At 30.9% G+C, this 20,484-nt stretch overlaps 3 protein-coding genes across 3 annotated transcripts; 1 reads left to right on the top strand and 2 right to left on the bottom strand.

Moving 5' to 3' along the window:
• Positions 1–4,496: 4,496 nt before the first annotated feature.
• LOC142517028 (uncharacterized) lies at positions 4,497–6,263 on the top strand. Its single transcript, XM_075619899.1, has 2 exons — positions 4,497–5,073; positions 6,047–6,263. Exons 1-2 carry the CDS (start codon positions 4,530–4,532, stop codon positions 6,106–6,108), a joined length of 606 nt encoding a protein of 201 aa, XP_075476014.1. The 5' UTR covers positions 4,497–4,529; the 3' UTR covers positions 6,109–6,263.
• A 107-nt stretch (positions 6,264–6,370) lies between these two features.
• On the bottom strand, positions 6,371–10,127 carry LOC142537171 (protein RETARDED ROOT GROWTH-LIKE). Its single transcript, XM_075642729.1, has 7 exons — positions 9,607–10,127; positions 9,404–9,515; positions 8,615–8,774; positions 7,752–7,900; positions 7,523–7,674; positions 6,884–6,998; positions 6,371–6,722 (listed from the first exon to the last, which is right to left on the bottom strand). Exons 1-7 carry the CDS (start codon positions 9,996–9,998, stop codon positions 6,582–6,584), a joined length of 1,221 nt encoding a protein of 406 aa, XP_075498844.1. The 5' UTR covers positions 9,999–10,127; the 3' UTR covers positions 6,371–6,581.
• Positions 10,128–12,327: 2,200 nt separating this feature from the next.
• Positions 12,328–13,619, bottom strand: LOC142556671 (floral homeotic protein APETALA 2-like). Its single transcript, XM_075668155.1, has 6 exons — positions 13,464–13,619; positions 13,244–13,389; positions 13,048–13,092; positions 12,836–12,944; positions 12,634–12,727; positions 12,328–12,401 (listed from the first exon to the last, which is right to left on the bottom strand). The coding sequence occupies exons 1-6, from the start codon at positions 13,470–13,472 to the stop codon at positions 12,328–12,330; spliced, it is 477 nt and encodes a 158-aa protein (XP_075524270.1). The 5' UTR covers positions 13,473–13,619.
• Between the last annotated feature and the right edge of the window lie 6,865 nt (positions 13,620–20,484).

A 20,484-nucleotide genomic window follows, 5' to 3' on the forward strand; every position in this document is an offset into this window, starting at 1 on the left:
AGAAATGATGGGAAGGACGTGAGAATGCGTGTTTTACAACTGTATATCCTCAAATCATGCCTCCCTCTCACATTGCCACGTGACTCACTGTCGATGGACACGTGATTGCCACGCTGACAAATTATGCAAATTGACTCCTTTTTTAAAAAAATAAAGATTTGTTGTTCAATTTTAACCAAATTTGATATAACTTGGAAGGAAAGTTTGTTATACGAAATTATAATTCAAGTTTGGCTAGAAATAATCGAATATGTATGTCGGCTAGTTACTCGAACCATTGCTTGAAAATGAACACTCTAAATTATGTAATATGTAATTATATTGTATTAATAAATATTAAAGTTTGTGGGTATCTCACAATTACAAAATATATATATATATATATGAGCTTGAGTTTGGCTTAAAAAATTCGAATATATTCGAGTTTTGTTCGACTCGGCGGTCCTACATATATAAAGTAACTTGAGGAAAAAAAAAGAAGAAATTTTAATATTTAAGGGTTCATGAAAACCCAAATACATGTGATGGGGTTAAATCTTTGATTTCAATTACTCAAACCGATCGTCGAAGCAAATAGAGATAGTAGGCCATTTGCCCATTTGAGATGGTACGATGCGAATAAAAGGTTTGAGATCGAGTCCATTGTACTTTGTAGGCCTAATTGATAAAGGACGAGGTCCAATATGAATGAATAACCGATTTAATGCTGGTATTTAGCTTGAAATTTTGAGTCCAATTCAGAGGGAAAATTTCTAATCATTCAAGTGTTAACTACATTACTTGAAAATTTGTCTTTCAATCATGTAAACTGAACTTTAGATTTTAGTCATATAACTTGTTAATGTTTGATTTTCATCTAATAACTCGAGTTTTTGGTATCTTTTAGTTTTTTCACACGAAGTCACTAAATCTACCAAACATTGCTTATTTGACATTGATGATCTCATGCATGGATAATGAGAAAAAAAATAAGTTTATATCACACACAATAAAATCTAGCGATAAAATATAGATGAACAAAAATATATAGAAACAATAAGCATTATGGCGAAGCAAAACTAAAAAACAAAAACAAAAAATCAATATACTTCACCAAGACCAAACTTTGACTGCTTAGAGGACAAGAAACGGAAAATAAGCAAACTTACAGGACCAATTTGGCTATTTTACCAATATATAATGATATATATGTTATAATCTACTAAAATTATAATTGATTATCATATATTATTAAACAGTATAATAAAATACTTCAGAAATGTGTGAAACATTATCTTCCATCAAAATAATCAAGACACACAAGTTTTCAATTGTTTTGTACATTGAAAATCACTTGCTGGAGATGAGTTTAACAAATACGTTGTGTTTTTCATTTTATAATGGAAAATTTTCCTATTTTTAATTCCTTAAACTGTAAAATAATGATGAATATACATAAATTTATTGTTTAGCTATCACAATTTTAAGGAAAAAAATATTAATATGAATTATTTTTTTAGGAAAAAAATTGGATAATAAAAATATGCGTAGTGGGTATAATTACATGCACCACAAATTAAATGAGAGAGTTCTGCTTGCTGCAAATTTTATGGGATACATGATCATCCATCAATATATAATCTTGTAGATTTACAAACATATTCATGTGGATTACTGTAAACGTTTTTACAATATTTTTATAGACTTTTGTAAAAAATTTATAGAGTTCTATAGATTTATAATAGTAAATAAAGTTATTTTTTTAAAAGTTAAATCATTTAATCTTTACATGTATATATGTGGATTTGTATGTATGTTTATAAATTTTTAAATATAAATCATTGTATTAATTTGTAACAATATTGTGTTTGAATTGATAGTATCACTACAAGAAATTTCAGAATCAACAACACACATACGACAACAGTTTAATTTTAACCGTCGCTAAAGTTAGCAACAGTATCATGTACAACCGTCGCTAATTTGAACTTAGTGACGGTTTAAATAAAAACATTTGCTGATATTTGCGACGGTTGAAAGACAACCGTCGCAAATTTCAAAAATTCGATCCCGCCCAACTTTCCCTCTATTTTCTTCCATTACTCTCTATAAATACCTGTAAATTCGCTCCATTTTCTTCCACTTCACTTCACAACACTTAAAATTTTTCTCACTTACACGATTTTACAACTTCACAACACTTAAAATTTTTATGTCTTACACGATTTTACTACTTCACAACACTTAAAATTTTTATCTCTTACACGATTTTTTTACCACTTCAAAACAATTAAAATTTTTATCTCTTATTCGATTTTATCACTTCACGACACTTAAATTTTTTTATCTCTTATACGATTGTATCAATTCACAACACACATTTATTAAATTCAAATTTTTTTTATTTTACCTAAAATATTAGCGACGGAACTCGTGTAAACCGTCGCTAAGTACCGACGGTTTTTCACATAAATACTGTCGCTGCATTTAGCGATGATTGTGTGAATATAATTTTTTTTATAAAAATATGATAGCTTACAGATTAATAAAAAAATGCTAAAAATATTTTTTAGTCAAAAAGTAACAAAAAAGTTAAATTTATTTTTAAAAAAATCAATATTAATTTCAATTCTATGAGCCAATTAAATTTTATGCTTTTCTTATGACTAGTGTAATAATTTTATTAAAAATTCATAGTTATAAATTTAAACCTTGTAGAATTTCAAGATTAACAATCATAAAATTAAAAAATAAAATGTAACTTTTAAACAACAAATTATTTGATCAGTTACATCATAAAATTTCTTAATAAATTAAAACTTGAAATCTTAATTTTTATTTTATTTTTTATCATACTTGTTGCAAGGCTATTCAACTATTAAGAATTAAACGACGTTATTTTTTGGATCATCTTTTGTTTACGTTTGTTTGTATATATTGTAAAGCTCATGGGCATGCCCCTTTTGGGTCCTGCAATCATAACCCTTGTGATTGCCCATGATATTTTATTCACAGAATTCTCCACTCCTGGCAGTGAAGTACGTGCGTCCCCAGTCTCGAACTCAAGACTTCTGTATGGGCCATAAATACCTGGTCAATAAATTAAAGAGTAATAAAAATAGATGAGATGAGAAAAGATGTGAAGAGAAGAGAGGCGGTGTGAGGTGGAGGGACAAAAAGAAAGAGCTCATGTATGAATTAAGAGGTTTAAAAATCCATCCAAATTTTTGGGTTGAATCAAAGACAATTTTTGACAATTTATAGTTGTACCTTAGACTTTAATGTTTGTATGTTAATGAATTCTATGAAATTATTAAAAATCTATTGAAAATTCGAATACATTCATACTTTTATAGAGTTTTTAAAAGTCGATATTGAATATCACATGACTTTTTAAAATTCTATGAAAGTTTATTTTGAATATCACTAGATTTTTACCGAGTGTACAAAAGCCTTGATTAAATACCTCTATACTTAGAAAATCTACAAAAGTCAAATTATTAAATCTCCTACATTGAATACACCTCTCAGTCTATACGTCTCCAACAGAAGATAAAAATATTTAAAATTAGTGGTTTGCGATAATAAACAAATTAATAAGTAAAATTCATATTTATCGAAATTCGATTATTGTTTACTATTAAAAAAGTCAAAATCCATTCAAACAATAATCAAAATTCAATTGATTTGTATGAAAAGTAATAAGGGAGTTATTGGATTTTCCTTCATAAGTCGTAAATGGATTGCAAATCACATTTAAAAAAAATGATTTTAAAATTATTTTATGTATTATTTTACTTGAGATAATTAATATTATGTTAAAAACTATATATAGTACTTAACCTTGAACCTTCACCAGCTTCTATACAATTTTGTTTATGTATATTTGTTTTTTTTTTTATTTGCAATTTGTATCGGTTTTCCTTCTTAGTTTTGTATAATTTTTTTATCACAAAACTTCTATGATATTTTCTCACGAGTCAATGTTGTAAGAAAAATCTCTTATCCGACTCAACCCGTGAAAATTATTTTTTATTCTAGGTATTGATCAGATCTACCCGTCTTACGGATATAGATATGTGAAAAATCTGTCTCATATGACACCTTCTCGTTTTTTATTGTTGACAATTTTACTCCTCTTTTGGTGATGTGCTGACATGAAATTGCACATTTAAGCGTCACGCCAAGGCTGCACCGGATCCACAGCGAGAAAATGAGTGAAGTTGCAAAAAAAAAAAGCTCAAATTTAACGATATAAAAAACCAAAGTTAAAAAAAATTTAAAAACCAAAATTACAAATTTCCCCGACTTCTAAATATCAAAAGATCAGCATACAAAAGGATAATGGGACGAGTTTTAACTTTTAATAGGTAAGTTACCATTTATCCACAACTCTTAGATTTGAAAAAATTATACAAAAAAGAATCAAGATTCGCCCACGTATCACGCATGATCGGAGGCCCAAATCTCAACAAAAAACCATAAAACCCTACGACACCAAACCCCTGCGCCATTAGAGAAAAAACTTCAAGAGTTTTCAACAAACAAAGATGAACCGGCCTCTAATTAGACCTTGTGCACCTCTCTTGGAAATCCCTTGCGCGCCGCTCACCGAAGAGCAATTCAATCTGTTCCACTCCTTAGACCGCGAACTCTACGCCCGGCTAGCCCTTTCCCTGCGTCGCGAGCCGTTCGTGTCGGTAAAAGTTGTGGCATTCTGGATGTGGCTGGAAAGGGAGAGTCACGACATGAGATTGATGAGGAGAATCTTGTTTCTTCAGCCGGCGGAACTAAACAAGCTCGCGGATGAAACAGTGACATGCTTGGAATGCTTGGGCTGCAAGAATGGGTTTTTGCTTGGGAATCATGATATTTCTCTATTGCCGAATCTTCTGAGTTTCTGGTTTAGATTGATGTTTAGCCTCCGGAGTTTGCATGAGAGACGGGTGGAAATAATTATGGAGGTTGACAGGATTATTGATACTATTTGTTTCCGGGCTTTTAGAGACATCATGCAGCAGGTTTCGGATGAAAATGCCACCATGCAAGCCGTGGCGGCCGCGGCTCAAGGTGGTGGAATCAGTCTGAAAGAAGGTGGGGATATTCAAGGTTCTCGTACACAGCCAGTACTAGGAAGTTCATCGTAAATTAATAAATGTATTTTTGTTTTTACAATATTGTTAGCTTTTTTTTTTCAGATGATTTGTTTGTCTTGTTTGATATAAGGATGATAAGTTAATTTGGTAAACCTTTTTATGTGTGTAGATTTACCTACGACAAATTTAAATCAGGTGGGCAGAATTTATTTCCATGTACAAGTATATGCTGTAATTAACATTAAAATGTCAAAGACAATTCTTATAATTTTGTGTGATAAATATGTAAAACAATTATTTAATTTGAATAATTTTTTTTGTAATTTTAAAGTTTGAAGTACTTTTAAAAGAATTATTTCGTAGATTAAGAGTGAAATGCTCATTGTGAATGCACGAGAAAACCAAAAAGATTATTACTATATACCCCTCGTATATACAAGATAGATAGTATGGATACACATTTTTGAATTTCTTATTTTATTTTTGTAGTTAGCATAGTTTATTTATTAATTTTATTTTCTAAAAGATACCCCATCTATCGTTTTAAATGATTCTTGATTTTTTGTTTATCTTGATTAGTAAAAGTTATTAACTCCACCTCATAAACTAGGGTAAGAGTGCAATTTCTATCTTACATATTGTATTTTTTTTTTCAATTTCAGCACTTGATATCGTCAGATTTCAGTTTTAGTCTACTATCTTTCTATTTTTTTTGTAATTTTAATCATTTTTCCAACACGTCGTTGATGGAACAACATGATTCTGATCTGATATCAACGTTAAGCTCAAGCCTTGCAATCTTAGCATCAAAATGGGGTGGGGTCGTTTGGCAAATAGCAGAGATCAACTTATGATATTATTATAGTTCATACTTGTTCATATATTTGCTTTTAAAACATCAATTAGTACTAAATGAATCAAGTAAATAATTTTATAGAACAAATAAGTGACTTGTTTTTTTTTTTTTTCAGGTAATGGAATTGGAGGGCATGCACCTAAATGGGCGCAACTGTTATTGGAGCTGCTATACTGATGGGAGTTATATTGTGCTTTTTCATAAGTCATTTTGTAAGAAAAGGGATCGTAAGTTATATCATGCCATATTAGAGCTTTTGCATAAGCTGAATTTTTCTTGATAAAATAATTTTAGATTGTTTCGTGTTTTAGTTGGGTGCAATGTATGGATCGAAGCAAATATTTCTATATTGTTGAGAAGAAGTTGGTTCATGGTTGATCTTGAAAGTACACTATTTTCTTTTATTTGTTTTTTTTTCCTTCCTGGTATAGAAGTAATAATGTGACTTATCGTCAATGTAAAGGGTTCTCAAAATTGGAGAACATGGAGGGAAAACTCATATTTGTCAGCCCTGGTTATGGCAAAATCAAATTTCAAAATTATTAAAAGTATACATCAAACGGAAATGAAACTAGATGGTGATAACACTTGGTGTATATACACAAGAAATCCAATTCAAAATCGTATGTTATCTCTAAAGACTGTTGGCTCTATAAAGATGTAATTGAGGACTTGTGAAGTATGTCATAGAGAGATATGAGGATTTCAGCACCTATAAGTATGATGATCAACCATTCAAGAAAATCTGATTTCCTGTTCTGCAGAATCTCCTGAAGGAACCGAATGTTATGCTGCAATGGGGAAAAAAAAAATCAACTACGAACGATATAGCAAGTTTCCAAGAAAATGTTTTTCGAAAAAATTGTTTAGTTTCATTGAATGTCATGTATGTGGTTGAATGAGAAGTCTTCTCTAAAACAAATTATTCAAAAGACATGTTTTTGAAAAATACCTCGACAAATTTCAACTTGAAATCAAGGCTTGCAAATCTTTGGGTTAATTCAAATTCATCGCGGAGGTACTCCCAAATCTGGGCATACTTAGCATCCTTCCACGCAATATCCGATCTGGGATCAAATAAATAACTTAACGTCAGCAGCTAAAGCCATAGAACATCCCACACAGGTAGATCATGAAACAGAGAAGTGTATTTAAGAGGAAATCAGCAAACTACTCTTATAGTCTGTGTACATGTTTATCTTAAAATATATAATAGAAATGAAGTAGAAATTTATAGATATAAAGGTGCCTCGTGTTTTTTCCAGAGAGTGGAAAGTATTTATAAACGGCAATTTAAGAGAGAGAGAATACAAACAAACTCCCCTGCATTGATTCACAAAAGAAAGAATACTAACATAGATTGCTATATCAAAATCCTAATCTCACTAGCTAAAGGCTTGTTCTCGTGCGTTAACAAAACACATCTTTCAGAAATTTCTATATGGCTTCTCATTCAGAAATTTTTATGCAGCTTCTCATTCCTCTATTGCAAATTTCGAGAAGAGTAGCTTCAAAAACAAGTTCTACATGTGTTGCTTACTGGAGGAGGTTGGTGAAGTACACAACTCTTACTAAGCATTTTGAATATTACCTTTCGAAAAGTCCTAGCTTAAGAATTACATCAGCGAGATTGGAATTTGCCTTTCCAACCAACTGAAAGAGCTTTTTTCTTTTCATAGTAAACGTTCCGGTTTTCTCCATCCCCCTATTTATGTCTGTAAATTCTGCAACCATTCCATCAACCTGAACCATCATAGACAAAGATTCTCAAAAATAAAAATCAAGGAGCACTGTCATAAAAATTTGAAGTTAAAACCAACCTGGCGGACGTAGTAATCAAGAGCAATACTTTGGCCGAGAACACTACCAATTGTGCGAATCCCATCAATGTTTAGGTACTGGAGCATTATGTAATCAAGTCCACCTTGCATCCAGGTGTTCAAAGTTGGCTTTTCTCTCACCTCATATTCTATTTTTCAGATCCAAACCATAAAGTCAGGGCATCGATCGAAAGAGATACAAAAAAAGACGATTCGACAAAAAGACACAACAAATTATTATCATGCATAACATTAAGTGGTGTCCATGAATCAACAGTTGATGCATAAGTTCACAACTTCAATTCAAAAGCATCAATTAGATGAAATCAGTAAAGCAGACAAGGCAGTGAATGTTTTGAATTTCAATATAGATGTTGGTTTAAACTTAAAAGTTAAAACAAAGGTACAACACTTTAACTTAAGGATTACTGCATCCAACAGGTATATAAGTTATACAAATAAGTTATATCACAGTATCCCTTCAAAGTAAAAGCAATTACTTGTTAAAGTCAAGGTCAAGTATCGCATCCTAAATCAAGTAAATCGTTCTTTGTCAACAGACCTGACTTTTCATTTCTATTGGCAGGAGAAACCAAGTTGGTTAGAAGGCTATGCACATTACAGAGGATAAAGATTATGCATGAGAATCATGTATTATACCGCTCACAACCCACTATTAATTGGAATAAACTTATCCTGCAAGCAATATAACAGACCCCATTAAATCAAACACAACAAATCAACAAACCTCGGATAACCCATCTTGCATAATCAAATTCTTCAACCATGGCAACAAACATGAAAAAAAGAATATAAGGGGCCACAAGTGATGCATTTAACATTATGATTTCAAATGGGCTTACCATCCTTTCTCATCTCAGGAAGCAAGCCTGAAGCATGTCTTTCGACAATTTTTAGATACCCATCAACTTCATGATCACCAACATTGAATAGGACAATTGACCCGTACTGAAAAACTACCATGTAACAGCAATCGTTTCCACCTAAACTAGAACTCAAGCCCTGAGATGACAACAGTGCAATATACAATTAAAAAGGAACTAAGAATAATACGAATCAAAGTTATCTGCTCCTAAAGAGAAAATATGCATGATACTGAAAATGCTGACTTGACTTCACTTCAAATAAAAGGGAAGCCCAAGTTGCACTCAGTATTCTAAAGAAAAAAGGTTCATCTAAAATTGAAACCATGTTTATGTCCTCAAAATAAAGTAGCTACTTTATACTTTTTATCATCACTCTACTTAAGAGTTGGAGAATGTTGTTCCATCAGCATCACAGACTGGGGAAAGCTAGCAGGGGAGTGTCTAAAAATACATCCTATTGTTGCCTCTCGACCACTCGAATGCTATCACAAGAAACCCATTTCATGTTTAGCATCACGCTATTACAAATAAATTTCTTGCTTCGCCTTGATGACACTCGAATGCCATCGCAAGAAATCCGTTTCATGTTAAGTGTCAGGCTATTACAACAGAGTACCATTTTTTAATCTATATTATCCTTCATACAGCCATGTTCTTGTAGCAGTAATTCAATTTACACAAATTGATGCCAACGAATGACAACAGATGATAACACATATCAATCGATAATCCAATATAATGCAGACAGAAATGGCTCCAGCTTACATGAGGGTCAGATTCTAGATCACCAAATCTCAGAACCACATAATTAGTCATTCGAGATGAAGGTGGAATAAAATTCTGCTTATTCTGTTCCAACAAGGTCCTTAAATCCACACTGTCTCCACAAACACACAAGCCATGATCTCACAAAGTTAGAGTAAAAACTGATTCATTACGTTTTTATAAAAACTAGAAAAAAAAAGAACCTAGTGGAGAAGAAAAAAGCCTTGACTGAAATACGAGCCTTGAAACCCTCATTCACATCATCCTCCTCCTCCAATCCCACCTCAGTCACTCCAGCACCAATCTCGGAGCACGAAACTACGTCATTCCATTCAATCATGTCGGCAGCCGACGACGAAATCGACGAGGTGCATTTAGAAACTGCGAGCCCGGGGTTCCTCTGCAGAAACGAAACCTTGCGAGAGGAACTCAACGAGAGAGCAGACTGGAATGAACACGATTCCCGGCGGAAGATAATCGAGTAGGATATAATGGGTTGGGGTTTTCGGAAGAAAGAGGAAAACTTTAGCGGGGAGTTAAGAGTGGGCAATGTAAAGATAGCCTTTCCCCGGGAGGTAAGAACAGTAAACCTCATCTTCCGACCAGCTCTGCCGCCGCCGCAGCTATTCGTGCTTAGCTCTTTCCGGTGCTGATTGTTCTCTGCTGTAACTTGATTTCCAAGATTCTACGTTTTACACACCAGTCGTCAACAATATATTTGATTTAGTAAAAATTGGGATTTGGAAGCTTTGGATTTTGATTTTAAATTATAGATTTGGAATTCCATTTTGGTTTTGGCAAAAATTTAAAATGTATTCAATTTGATTTAACAATTAAAAATAATTTATTTTATATCAAGAAATTTTTTATTGCATATTTTAAAATGATTAGTGTATTAATAGTTTTATATAAATATTCATAAAATTTGAAACTATGAAAATATTTTTTATTAAATAGCTTTTTTACAAAATGAAAAAATATAAAGTTTTTCAAGATTAAATTAAAAATAAATTTACAAAATTTGATAGATTAGGTTTTGAGTATTAAAACAATGAAATTTTAAAATATAAATAAATGATTATCAATTTTTTTAATAAAAAAATATGTTTAATTGATTTTGAAATAATTTTCTCAAAAAATACATAATATAAGTGTGTGAATTGCTAGTATAGATTTTTTGGATAAAATCATAAATGATACTTTATAAAAAAGACTTTATGAGCAAGTTATACAAATTTATTACTAAAAATAATTTTATTTTCATTTAGAACTCAAATACTATGAAATTCTACAAAATTTCAATTAGGTAAATTTACAAACATAAAAATAGTATTTTCAATTCCAAATTTCCTCAAACTTTTTACTACCAAATACAACGTAAGGAATACAAAGAATTACATTAAACTGTGGTGTCAACTCAATAAATTAAAAAATTAAATAGTAGCGTCTGTAAGGATTCGTTTTCTCTGTTTTATTGTTTGTGCCAAAGTTGTCAAGGATCACACTAAACCGGGTGGTAATGATCAAACCTAACGAAATCTTATGGTATACCATTTGAAATTGTGCTGCATTTTGTTCAAACAAGTCTCGTTTGAATAATTTATTAAAAATTAAAGGTACTAGACATTATGAATGAAAAAAATATAATTAATCGATAATTATTGTAAGTTAAGATAGTTTATCCAAGAAAGTGCTAATTGTTGTGGTAAAATGTAAAAATTTAAAATGAAATTGGCATATTTTTAAAATTATTTCAATCCTAGTTCATTGTTTTTTTTTTTACTTTTATTTATTTTTACGACGTGGGATTAACATAACATATGCATTGTCACGTCAGGTCCAAAAAATATTTTAAAAATATATTTAACACAGAATAATCAAATATCAAAATTGTAAATTTCCCCTTTTGTTAAACTAGTTGATTTTTAAAATTTGTTGGGCATTTTAAATGTAAAACGAGGATAAAATTCTTTGCATCATAAGACTTAATGTGCTCAGAATTTCACACAGACAAAAATCACAATCCAAGTTATCCATGGCATTAAATTCCTCAAACAAACCAAAATCGAAGTCCGTTACAAATAGCAGATTTCTGTAGAAATAGTTGCAAATTTCCCACCATGGATGAATTACTTATCGTAACAGACAAAATACAGAAAATTATTTATACCAGCTATACATGATTTCATGTGTTCTGTGACATGTTATTCTACTGGAGGAGAAACATACCGGGGTGGTGCGCGAGTCTAACTGGAATAGTCACGGTCTGTGGCGTTTGCACAGGTCAATGAAGGATGTCGACCTTAGTTGCAGGAAGATACAACCTGGATGTCGAGGAAACGAGGGAATTCGAATTAGGAGTGGCGGTGGTACTGGTAGAGAATCCTGATGATACTGCTGCAGAAGATAAAAGTGGCACAGGAGAGGTCATGATGCCGGCACTTCGCATTTTCCATGGCCGGTTTGGGTATGGAGGCGACGTAAAGGCCATTAATAATTTCTGTCCGTAGACATCTATAAATTATTATACCATACATCTTTGTCAGTAATTGCATAGGACAGAATGTAAAGAATATGCGAGAAGATCAATAACAAGAACTTGGTCGGTAGACAAGAAATGAGCAACTTATTAAGGAAAGCTAGTGTCAGAAGTTTATTGTGGTGTCATGAGTCCCAGGAGCTCGAGTACATCGAGCATGTGTATGCATTTTATGCTTCTTCGACTGAACTAATGTGGGAAAAACATCTTCTGGTCAAGAAAATTGTTGCTTGCTCTCTGTTTACTATATCACCAATCATATATTTCATGTAGGCAAAATTCATAATTCGAGCAAGTCCAAGGTTGAAAAACAATAGCAGATGAGAAAATTCACCTTATTATTTGGGGCAAAACCAGAGTACATGCCAGCCCACATGGGGGAATACTAGGATGAAACTAATCCATGAGGGGAAACGAACGGTGTTCCAACCTGTGAATTTGTGGAAAGGGTATTAACACCTACATATGTACAAGAACATATGTTCAGGAACATGACACTCGACAGGACATTGAATCCCGGGAACGCATGTGTAACAAGAGGAGTAATTGTTTCTTTCCCATGTTATTTACAATCTAATTTGTGTTACCCACAATAGACTTACATGTACAAAACTTGTTCATAAAGTTGAGTGCACGTGACGAAAACTGAGAGCAAATAACATCACTCTTGAAACAATATAATAGGTCAAACAGCTTTTACCCAACTTTGCTGTAATGTCATCCCCATGCGGACCATTTGAAGCTAAAGACATTCCAAGATTGAGATCAAGATTGCCGTCAACTACCTAAAAACATCATCAGTAAATCCTTTTACACTGAGTCTATTTTTCGCACAATATAAACAATGGCAAAGCAATTGGAGAAGGACGAAATTAGTAAAGCAATGTTTATACTGTACCTGCATCTCTGTGGTGAATGTTTCTGTCTGTCTCATAGATACTTGGCTCAAAGTTGGTCACAGCTTCGGTGCCATTACGTTTGATGGCTGCTTTATCATAAGCCCTGGAAGAGAAATTAGAATGGAGGATCGTTGGATGAGATCAATCTAATAAATTGGTCCTACTCTATACGAAGTCTAAAATGGTATGATCGCGATCACAAGAACCTTGCAGCTTCGACTTTGCTGTCGAATAACCCAAGATACATACACCTGCAACAGACCATGATAAATTTTCAATATAAATGTAGATTTATACTTTTTGAATTAACTGTCTAAACTTAGCTTCAGAACCTATCAGAGATCAATCACTGCCCAGAAGAACCATCAAAACAACCTGTACAATGTAAAAGTAGATTTATACTTTTTGCCGAGGAATTGGCCCATTCGTGCTTCCCAGCGACCACATTTGTGCAGGGTTACACCTCTGTACTTTGAGCTTCCTCGAGAAAACCCGTTGCTTCGGCGGCGAAGAATGTGAACAAACTCTTCTTTTGTCAAGTCTTTCATCTACAAAAAAAATCAACTAAATAAGATTCATTAATTGGAACTTTACAAATCATCAGTAACTATCAGAAGCGAACCTGTTTCATGTCCTCTTCATATTCCCCTAGTTTGAAATTTATTTCAGCATCAACCCCACGAAACTTGATTGCAGCACGATCATATGCTTTGCATGATGAAAATCAGTAAGAAGAGATCAATGTTACAAAATGTCCACAAATCTCTAATGCACAATAGAAGTTTTTACCTTGCTGCTGCATGAGCCGTGTCAAATCCTCCTGAAACAAATTAGACTGCTGTTAGATTAATTTATTTAAGTTCATAAAATAATTTAATTATGATCAACAAATTTTATTATGATAAATATGTAAGACGTCTCGTCTCATATTTAAAGGAAAGTAAATTAAGAAAATATTATTTATATTAACATGATAAATATTTTGAGATTTGATTTACGTTCGGCATCCATGAGCAGTCGACAACTTCGCCGTGGGCGGCAGGTGAATTGAAACTAGGACTAGGGTTTGTTCAAAATTGGGGTTTAACTATGGGGTTTTTTGAAAATTGAGGATTTTTTTATTTAAGACTATGTTTGACTTTTGGGATTTGATCGAAAATATTGAAATATTGACTTCAAGTTTAGGGATTTTGATTTCCCAAGAAATTTGAATTTTAAAAATTAATTTTAATAGCCAAAATTATTAATTTGATAATTTAATTATCAATTTTCAGTCTTAGGTATTTCCAAAAGAATTATCAAAATTTTGAATTATATATATGTTTGGATGGTTTATGCAATTTGTGAAAATTCGAAAAGTACTTGATTTTAGAAATATTATTATTCCGAATTATACATAATGACATGTTGAGAAGTTATTTGGATTAGATGTATCAAGCCAAAATTATGTGTAATTAATATTTATCTGGCTATTATGAAATTTTTAATATTATGATTATATTTATTGTCATAATCATGCATGCAAATAAAAATTAAGTAATTGTAATATTGAGATTAACATTTTGTTCATATTTAATTATTTATTTTGTTTCTTATAATTTTATATGAATAAATTTATAAGTTAAAATGTAAATTATAAAGTTACCAAAAAAATTGGCTGATAAAGATCAACATTATGGATCATTTAATTTGGATAATAATTATAAAGTGACGACATATGTAAGCATCATCTGATGAGTTGTTCATAAACCGTTTTAAATTGTCTGGACTTGTCTCTGTGATGAATGTTGTTCTAGTCTAGGAGTTAGGTATTTAACAAGTCTTAGCTCTACCTATCTATCCTGATAGCATTCTTAGAAAGTGTTGATTGTTATATTAAATAATTATATATAAAGAATTGAGTAAAAGCTAAAATTACGTCGAGTGAACCCGTATAATTTTAATAATTAAGTTTTAACTACAACATCCTTAGTTATCCGAAATTATACATCAAGTGGTTGAGGATCGCACGACTGACTTTTATTATGGTAAATATTAAAAGCATAAATATTTATGAGTTTGTGGTTTGAATGTCTTTCGTACAAGTGTGCATAAGTTAAATCGGATTCCAATTGATGTTGTCCGTAAGATAAAATTTGAATTATGGGAAGGTTGGAAATCGAGTTTGAGAAATATACATATTTGGATATGATTGTTTAAAGTAAGAGTCGATATTACACAAGAAATCATGTAAGACCCAAGGACCACTCATGGATAATTCATTGGATATGCCAAAAGGTCCGAAAGATGTAAATTTTTCCAAATGATAAGGTTGTGGAATCAAGAGATGCAGAATTTCTTAAGAATGACTTGATTAGTGAGAGCAATCAAATTCAGAATATTGATTATTATGATGTTCATTCATTTACACTAGGTATATATATTAATTGTTATTCACAACATCCATCAAGTTTTTGATTATGATCCCATGTAGATCTTAATTCTCACCCAGGTATCAAGCATTGAGTTGAACAAACACAATCTAGCTACATTGAAAATGTTGATATGCAAGCATTAAGAATATCTAGTTGAATTAAGATATCAACAATTTTAAGTGTTTATATTATGTATCTTGAATTTTACTATTTATTTGAAGCCGAAAATGATTCTGAAACATTTTCTCACAAACCATCAACATAAAAAAATATAATTTGCGTTATAATTATTATGAATGATAAGGATTTAGATAGCAAATAATGAAGTCTAAAAGTTAGTTCAGTTGTCATTTATTGTAGACGAATCTTCAAGACAAATAAATTCTCATTATGAAACATTGAACAACATAAAGATAGACTCGCTTATAAGGTATTCCGTAAATGATTTAATTCTGCTCCTATTGTTAGAATTATTATTCTTCATTTTTGTCAAGTCATTTATTTATAATATTTTGGTTTTTTTGGCAAATAAAAGAAGTTTACCAATTTCTACTTTAACATATATTAATTTAACAAAAGTTTTGCGGTATTTTACATTTGTTATTTCCTTTCAAAATCTGAACTTTTATCTGACACATTTGCATCTTCACTGATATGACATATTTGAATATATGTTGCATATGTATTTAAATCTGGAGATTCATACATGGTGAACACGGATGATGAAGGCGGGAATCCAACCAATAGTGTCCATACATAGCCAACGTCGCTGGCTTTTAAAATTTTTGAATTACAATAATAAACTTGACCTAAGCATGGATTTACTAATTTATTATTTCCTTTGTTCTATATATTTAATTTGTTTATTTCTACTTCAACTAAAACAAAACATAGTTTGTGTATTCCGTAAATGATTTAATTCTGCTGCTATTGCTAGAATTATTATTCTTCATTTATGTCAAGTCATTTACTTACAATATTTTGGTTTTTTTGGCAAATAAAAGGAGTTTGTCAATTTCTACTTTAACATATATTCATTTACCAAAAGTTTTGCAGTTTTACATTTTGTTATTTCATTTCAATTTGTAAATAGAACGCGTTAATAGATTGTTCTATTTATTTTATATGTTTATGTTGTACTTGGGTATGATTCTATAAAAATGAATATTTTCTTATTACGCTAGAACAGAGAGGGTTTAACTTATGCATAAAATACATAAAGAAAAATACATCTTTATTGTTTTATTATCAATTTATTAGCTGAGATGATATTACGGCTTCAAAAAAATATTATTTTTTATGATCAAAACCTATATCATGTAAGGTAAAAAATTGAGTTTGACAGATTTATTAAAGCTTTGGAATTCACTGTCTTTCATGATTCAAGTACAAAATATTTTGTTGTGATGATGGCTAAGTGTCATGAATGTTTAATATATTAGCTCTATATATTCATGACACACGCAACGCGTGTGCCTCAGTGGCTAGTATATATATAAATGTTTGCTCCTCTGGGCCAACCGGCCAAGTCATTCTTATTTGGGCCTAAGCGGATCCGAGAGATCCAAAGTAGTCCTGATATGGGTTATATTTGCTACTGTATGACATTATTTTATATACTCTTAATGATGATATAAATGAAGAATTTAAAATAGTATTTATTTAAATGCAAAAGCTTAGTTCAAATAATATCATTTTCAACCATTTATTTATTCGATCGATGCATTTCCCGATTTCTAGATTTATCCTTTACTAAAATAGATTGAGTCAACATTCCTAAAATCCATCTAATTTAAGATCCAAAACTAACATTTGTTCTTGGGTTAATTGAATTATATAGCTTTCGATTAAGTTTGGGGCAAAATAATTGATACAATAGAAATATATTATATAAATATTGAAGGTGATCCTTTAATAATATATGCTTTATTCGATCTAATCAAATTTGAATCTTAAACCAAGGGATTATAAAATAGAAATGTTTCATAAGTCTGTTTATACCTTTTTTTTTTCCATAAATTAAAATTAAACTTCTTAGTGATATGTTTAAGTAACTTGCCTTTTCATTCTCCTTAATTTTCTTTCTTTGATACTTTTCTTCTTTTTCTAATATTCAAGGCGACGGTAAAACCTCGTTCGTAACGCTATACAGACATCACGATATAAAGTTATTTCATATATAAAATCAAGGTATGCCGAATACATAACGAATATTAACATCTGAGTGAAAGTCGTATGTGCCAGATCGATTCTGATGTTAGCTTATTGAGAAATAGCAAATTGTGATCGCACATTGGCTATGAAAATAGATGCACAATGAATAATAAGTTTGAGAGTTTCCCTTCAACCAATTTAATGTACCCATAGAGTGAATGCTTAATTTTGCAATTCATTAACAAATATACGTTTTTAGTCAAACATATATATAGATGACTCGTAACATTTCTTATAAATTTACTAATATGTAATATGATTTGCATGAAAAAATTCCAAAATAAACTAAATAATGAGGCATGACGTCTTCTAGTAAATGTTAGACTTTTTCATCTTTTATCATCACACGGGAAACTCACTCACAATTTCAACACATAAATTGACTAATCATATGTGATGACAAAAATACCAAAGTTTCTTGATTATTTCTGTACTTTTCAAAACTTAAGAAATCCGTTAATTTTCATTTGGTGCTCTTGAATAGGCTAAAATTTATTTTATATATATATATTAATACTTCTGTACATTTTAATATGTTCGAACCCACGTAAACGCGAAAAATTATATGTCCCAACGTCGTAAATTGCCAATATAATTGATATCGGAAAACCCTAATTTGTTTTTTTTAATATTTTTAATACACATTGTTAATTATTTTCTTTCTTTGACAAAAAAAAAAAGGCTTGGACTTTTGTCAATGTCACATCTAGGCTTGATAATTTAGTCAAAGTGCAGAAGTGTTGTTTGTGCTGGGAATTAGCTGTCTGTATGTGAACAACTTTGAATTTTTCGAATCACAATTCTATGTTCACATTAAGGTGTGAAGTCTTTTGACCAAGAGAAATATTTTCACTTATTAATTTATTAATAAATATTTTGAATTAATATGCTTTACTAGTATATAAATAGATGGCATATAATTCCCTTCCCTATTATTTAATAAAACTTAGCCTCATTTTGATCATCCATTTACGTGTGCACTTGCACTGAAAGTCTGAAACTACAATGGCAAACGAAGACACAAATTTGCTGAAGAAACAGAGAATAAGGGTTCCACCAAGAAGGGGGAAGATTAGAGAAAAGATTTTCAGTGAATTGGTCAAAAAACTCAAGGATTGTTGGAGAAATATCATTTTTGGAAGAAATTGAGATGGTTTGTTTTGTGCAACTGCACTCTTCATTTTCTCTGAGTTTACGATCGAGCAAACATACTGTTTCTATGTAACACGGCTTATAGTCGATATGATAATCGGTTTACGCGGGTTTTGGGATTTGATGTTGTCTGCTTGATATGGTGTAATAAGCTATGTGAAAGTAGTTTGATGATCATCTTGTAGTTGGCAATTCTCAAATACATATGAATGCGTGAATGGTTTTGATTTTAATTGCATTTTCCGGATTACTGCTGAGAAAAAAGTCACGAATTTAAATTATAAAATATTCCCGTAAAAATTATCGTTAGGCCTAGCTTTCTATCGTTATATTGAATAATTTATCTAACAAAAAATATACATAATTTATTATTATTATTTTTGCATTTTTAAAAAGATACAAAAATTCAAATTTTCTAATAAAAAGAAAGCGAGCCGCCCTAAATATAATATATGCGGACTTCCAAGTTTCTAATGTCTTTATTTGTTTATTTATTTTTCCGAATTATGATCGCTTTCCTCGCTCGAATATTACTACTGTATGATGGTTGGATGAATTGATTTTTTTTTCCATTCACACGTGTGTGATAAAAATAAGAGTAATTTTGTTTAATAAATACTTTTCAAGTAATAATTATTTTGCTTTGTTGTGGTTTCTTTCCGCACATAATTTTTTCACGCAAGCAAAATAATTTTTTTCTTCTCCACTAACTTACGATTTTGGGTCAATTATATTTTTAAATTTTGGTTTTAGTATTCTAAATTTAAATTTTCAGCCATTTCGATCAAATTACTTTTATAACATCAAAAAAAATCAACAAACTTATCATGCAACATTTGTATTTTTTCTGATGTCATATCAGTATGTTTCAGTATCACGTCAATACTCATTCCAAATATGACTGGAAAAAAAAATTATTTTTAAAAAAACGAATTTGGTGTATGAAAATCAAAATATGAAAACATAGTTGACCAGACCCTCAAATAGGAAAATTTAGGGGAACAGAAAGTTACTCTTTCCTAAAAAAATTATTATTACAAGTATATTTTTTAAGAGAAGAATCGTGTCTTCTTTTTTCTTTTGTCACATTACAACAATTTAAAATTATTTTATTCTAGAAATATTTGCGTTTATATTTTTCAACTCACACGTGTATAGATATTTAAAAAAATTATAATTTATTAGCTCACAACTTGTTTTCAAGCTTGACTCTGCAGTGCATACTTCTAGTTCAACCAAACGATCGGGGGCACAAAAAGCACGAGTACTAATTAATAATACACGTGCCTTATTGACCGCCAATTTTCAAGTGAAAAGCCCGGAATTTAAACAATTCAATTTGCATTTACTTTGGAAATTAAATTAAATTTTGTGTTTTTAAATTCAAATGATTTTTTATACCTTTTTTTTTTAACGAAAGAAGTTGTATTGATGATTAACTCAAAAGATCAGTAAGTACAGCATTAAAAGGGAGTATATGTATCCTCCCAATCAAAATCATGCTTAGCATCTAACACAAGTTTCACCACCAAGTGAGTGAGAACATCAGTTGAACATCCGTGAGACGGGTCGACTCGATCTAACATGAAAATTAATATTTTTTGGGATAAAAAATTATATTTTTCACGAGTTGAATCAATTTCGAGAAATTGTTGAATAAATACTTGTGGTGGTTGTTGACTTAAGCGACAAAGATATGCAATGGTAGAAACTTAGAGTTGCAGGTTGAGGAAAAATTAGAGATGTCATTTTTTATACTATAAGGATGCGTTTGGTAGAAGTATAAAATTAACTAATGATTAGTATGTAAATGAAAAAAAATGATTGTGATATAAATGTAATATATGATGTAAAATAGTATTA

Source organism: Primulina tabacum, chromosome 1 (assembly GCF_025594145.1).
Source record: "Primulina tabacum isolate GXHZ01 chromosome 1, ASM2559414v2, whole genome shotgun sequence".
NCBI lineage: Eukaryota > Viridiplantae > Streptophyta > Magnoliopsida > Lamiales > Gesneriaceae > Primulina > Primulina tabacum.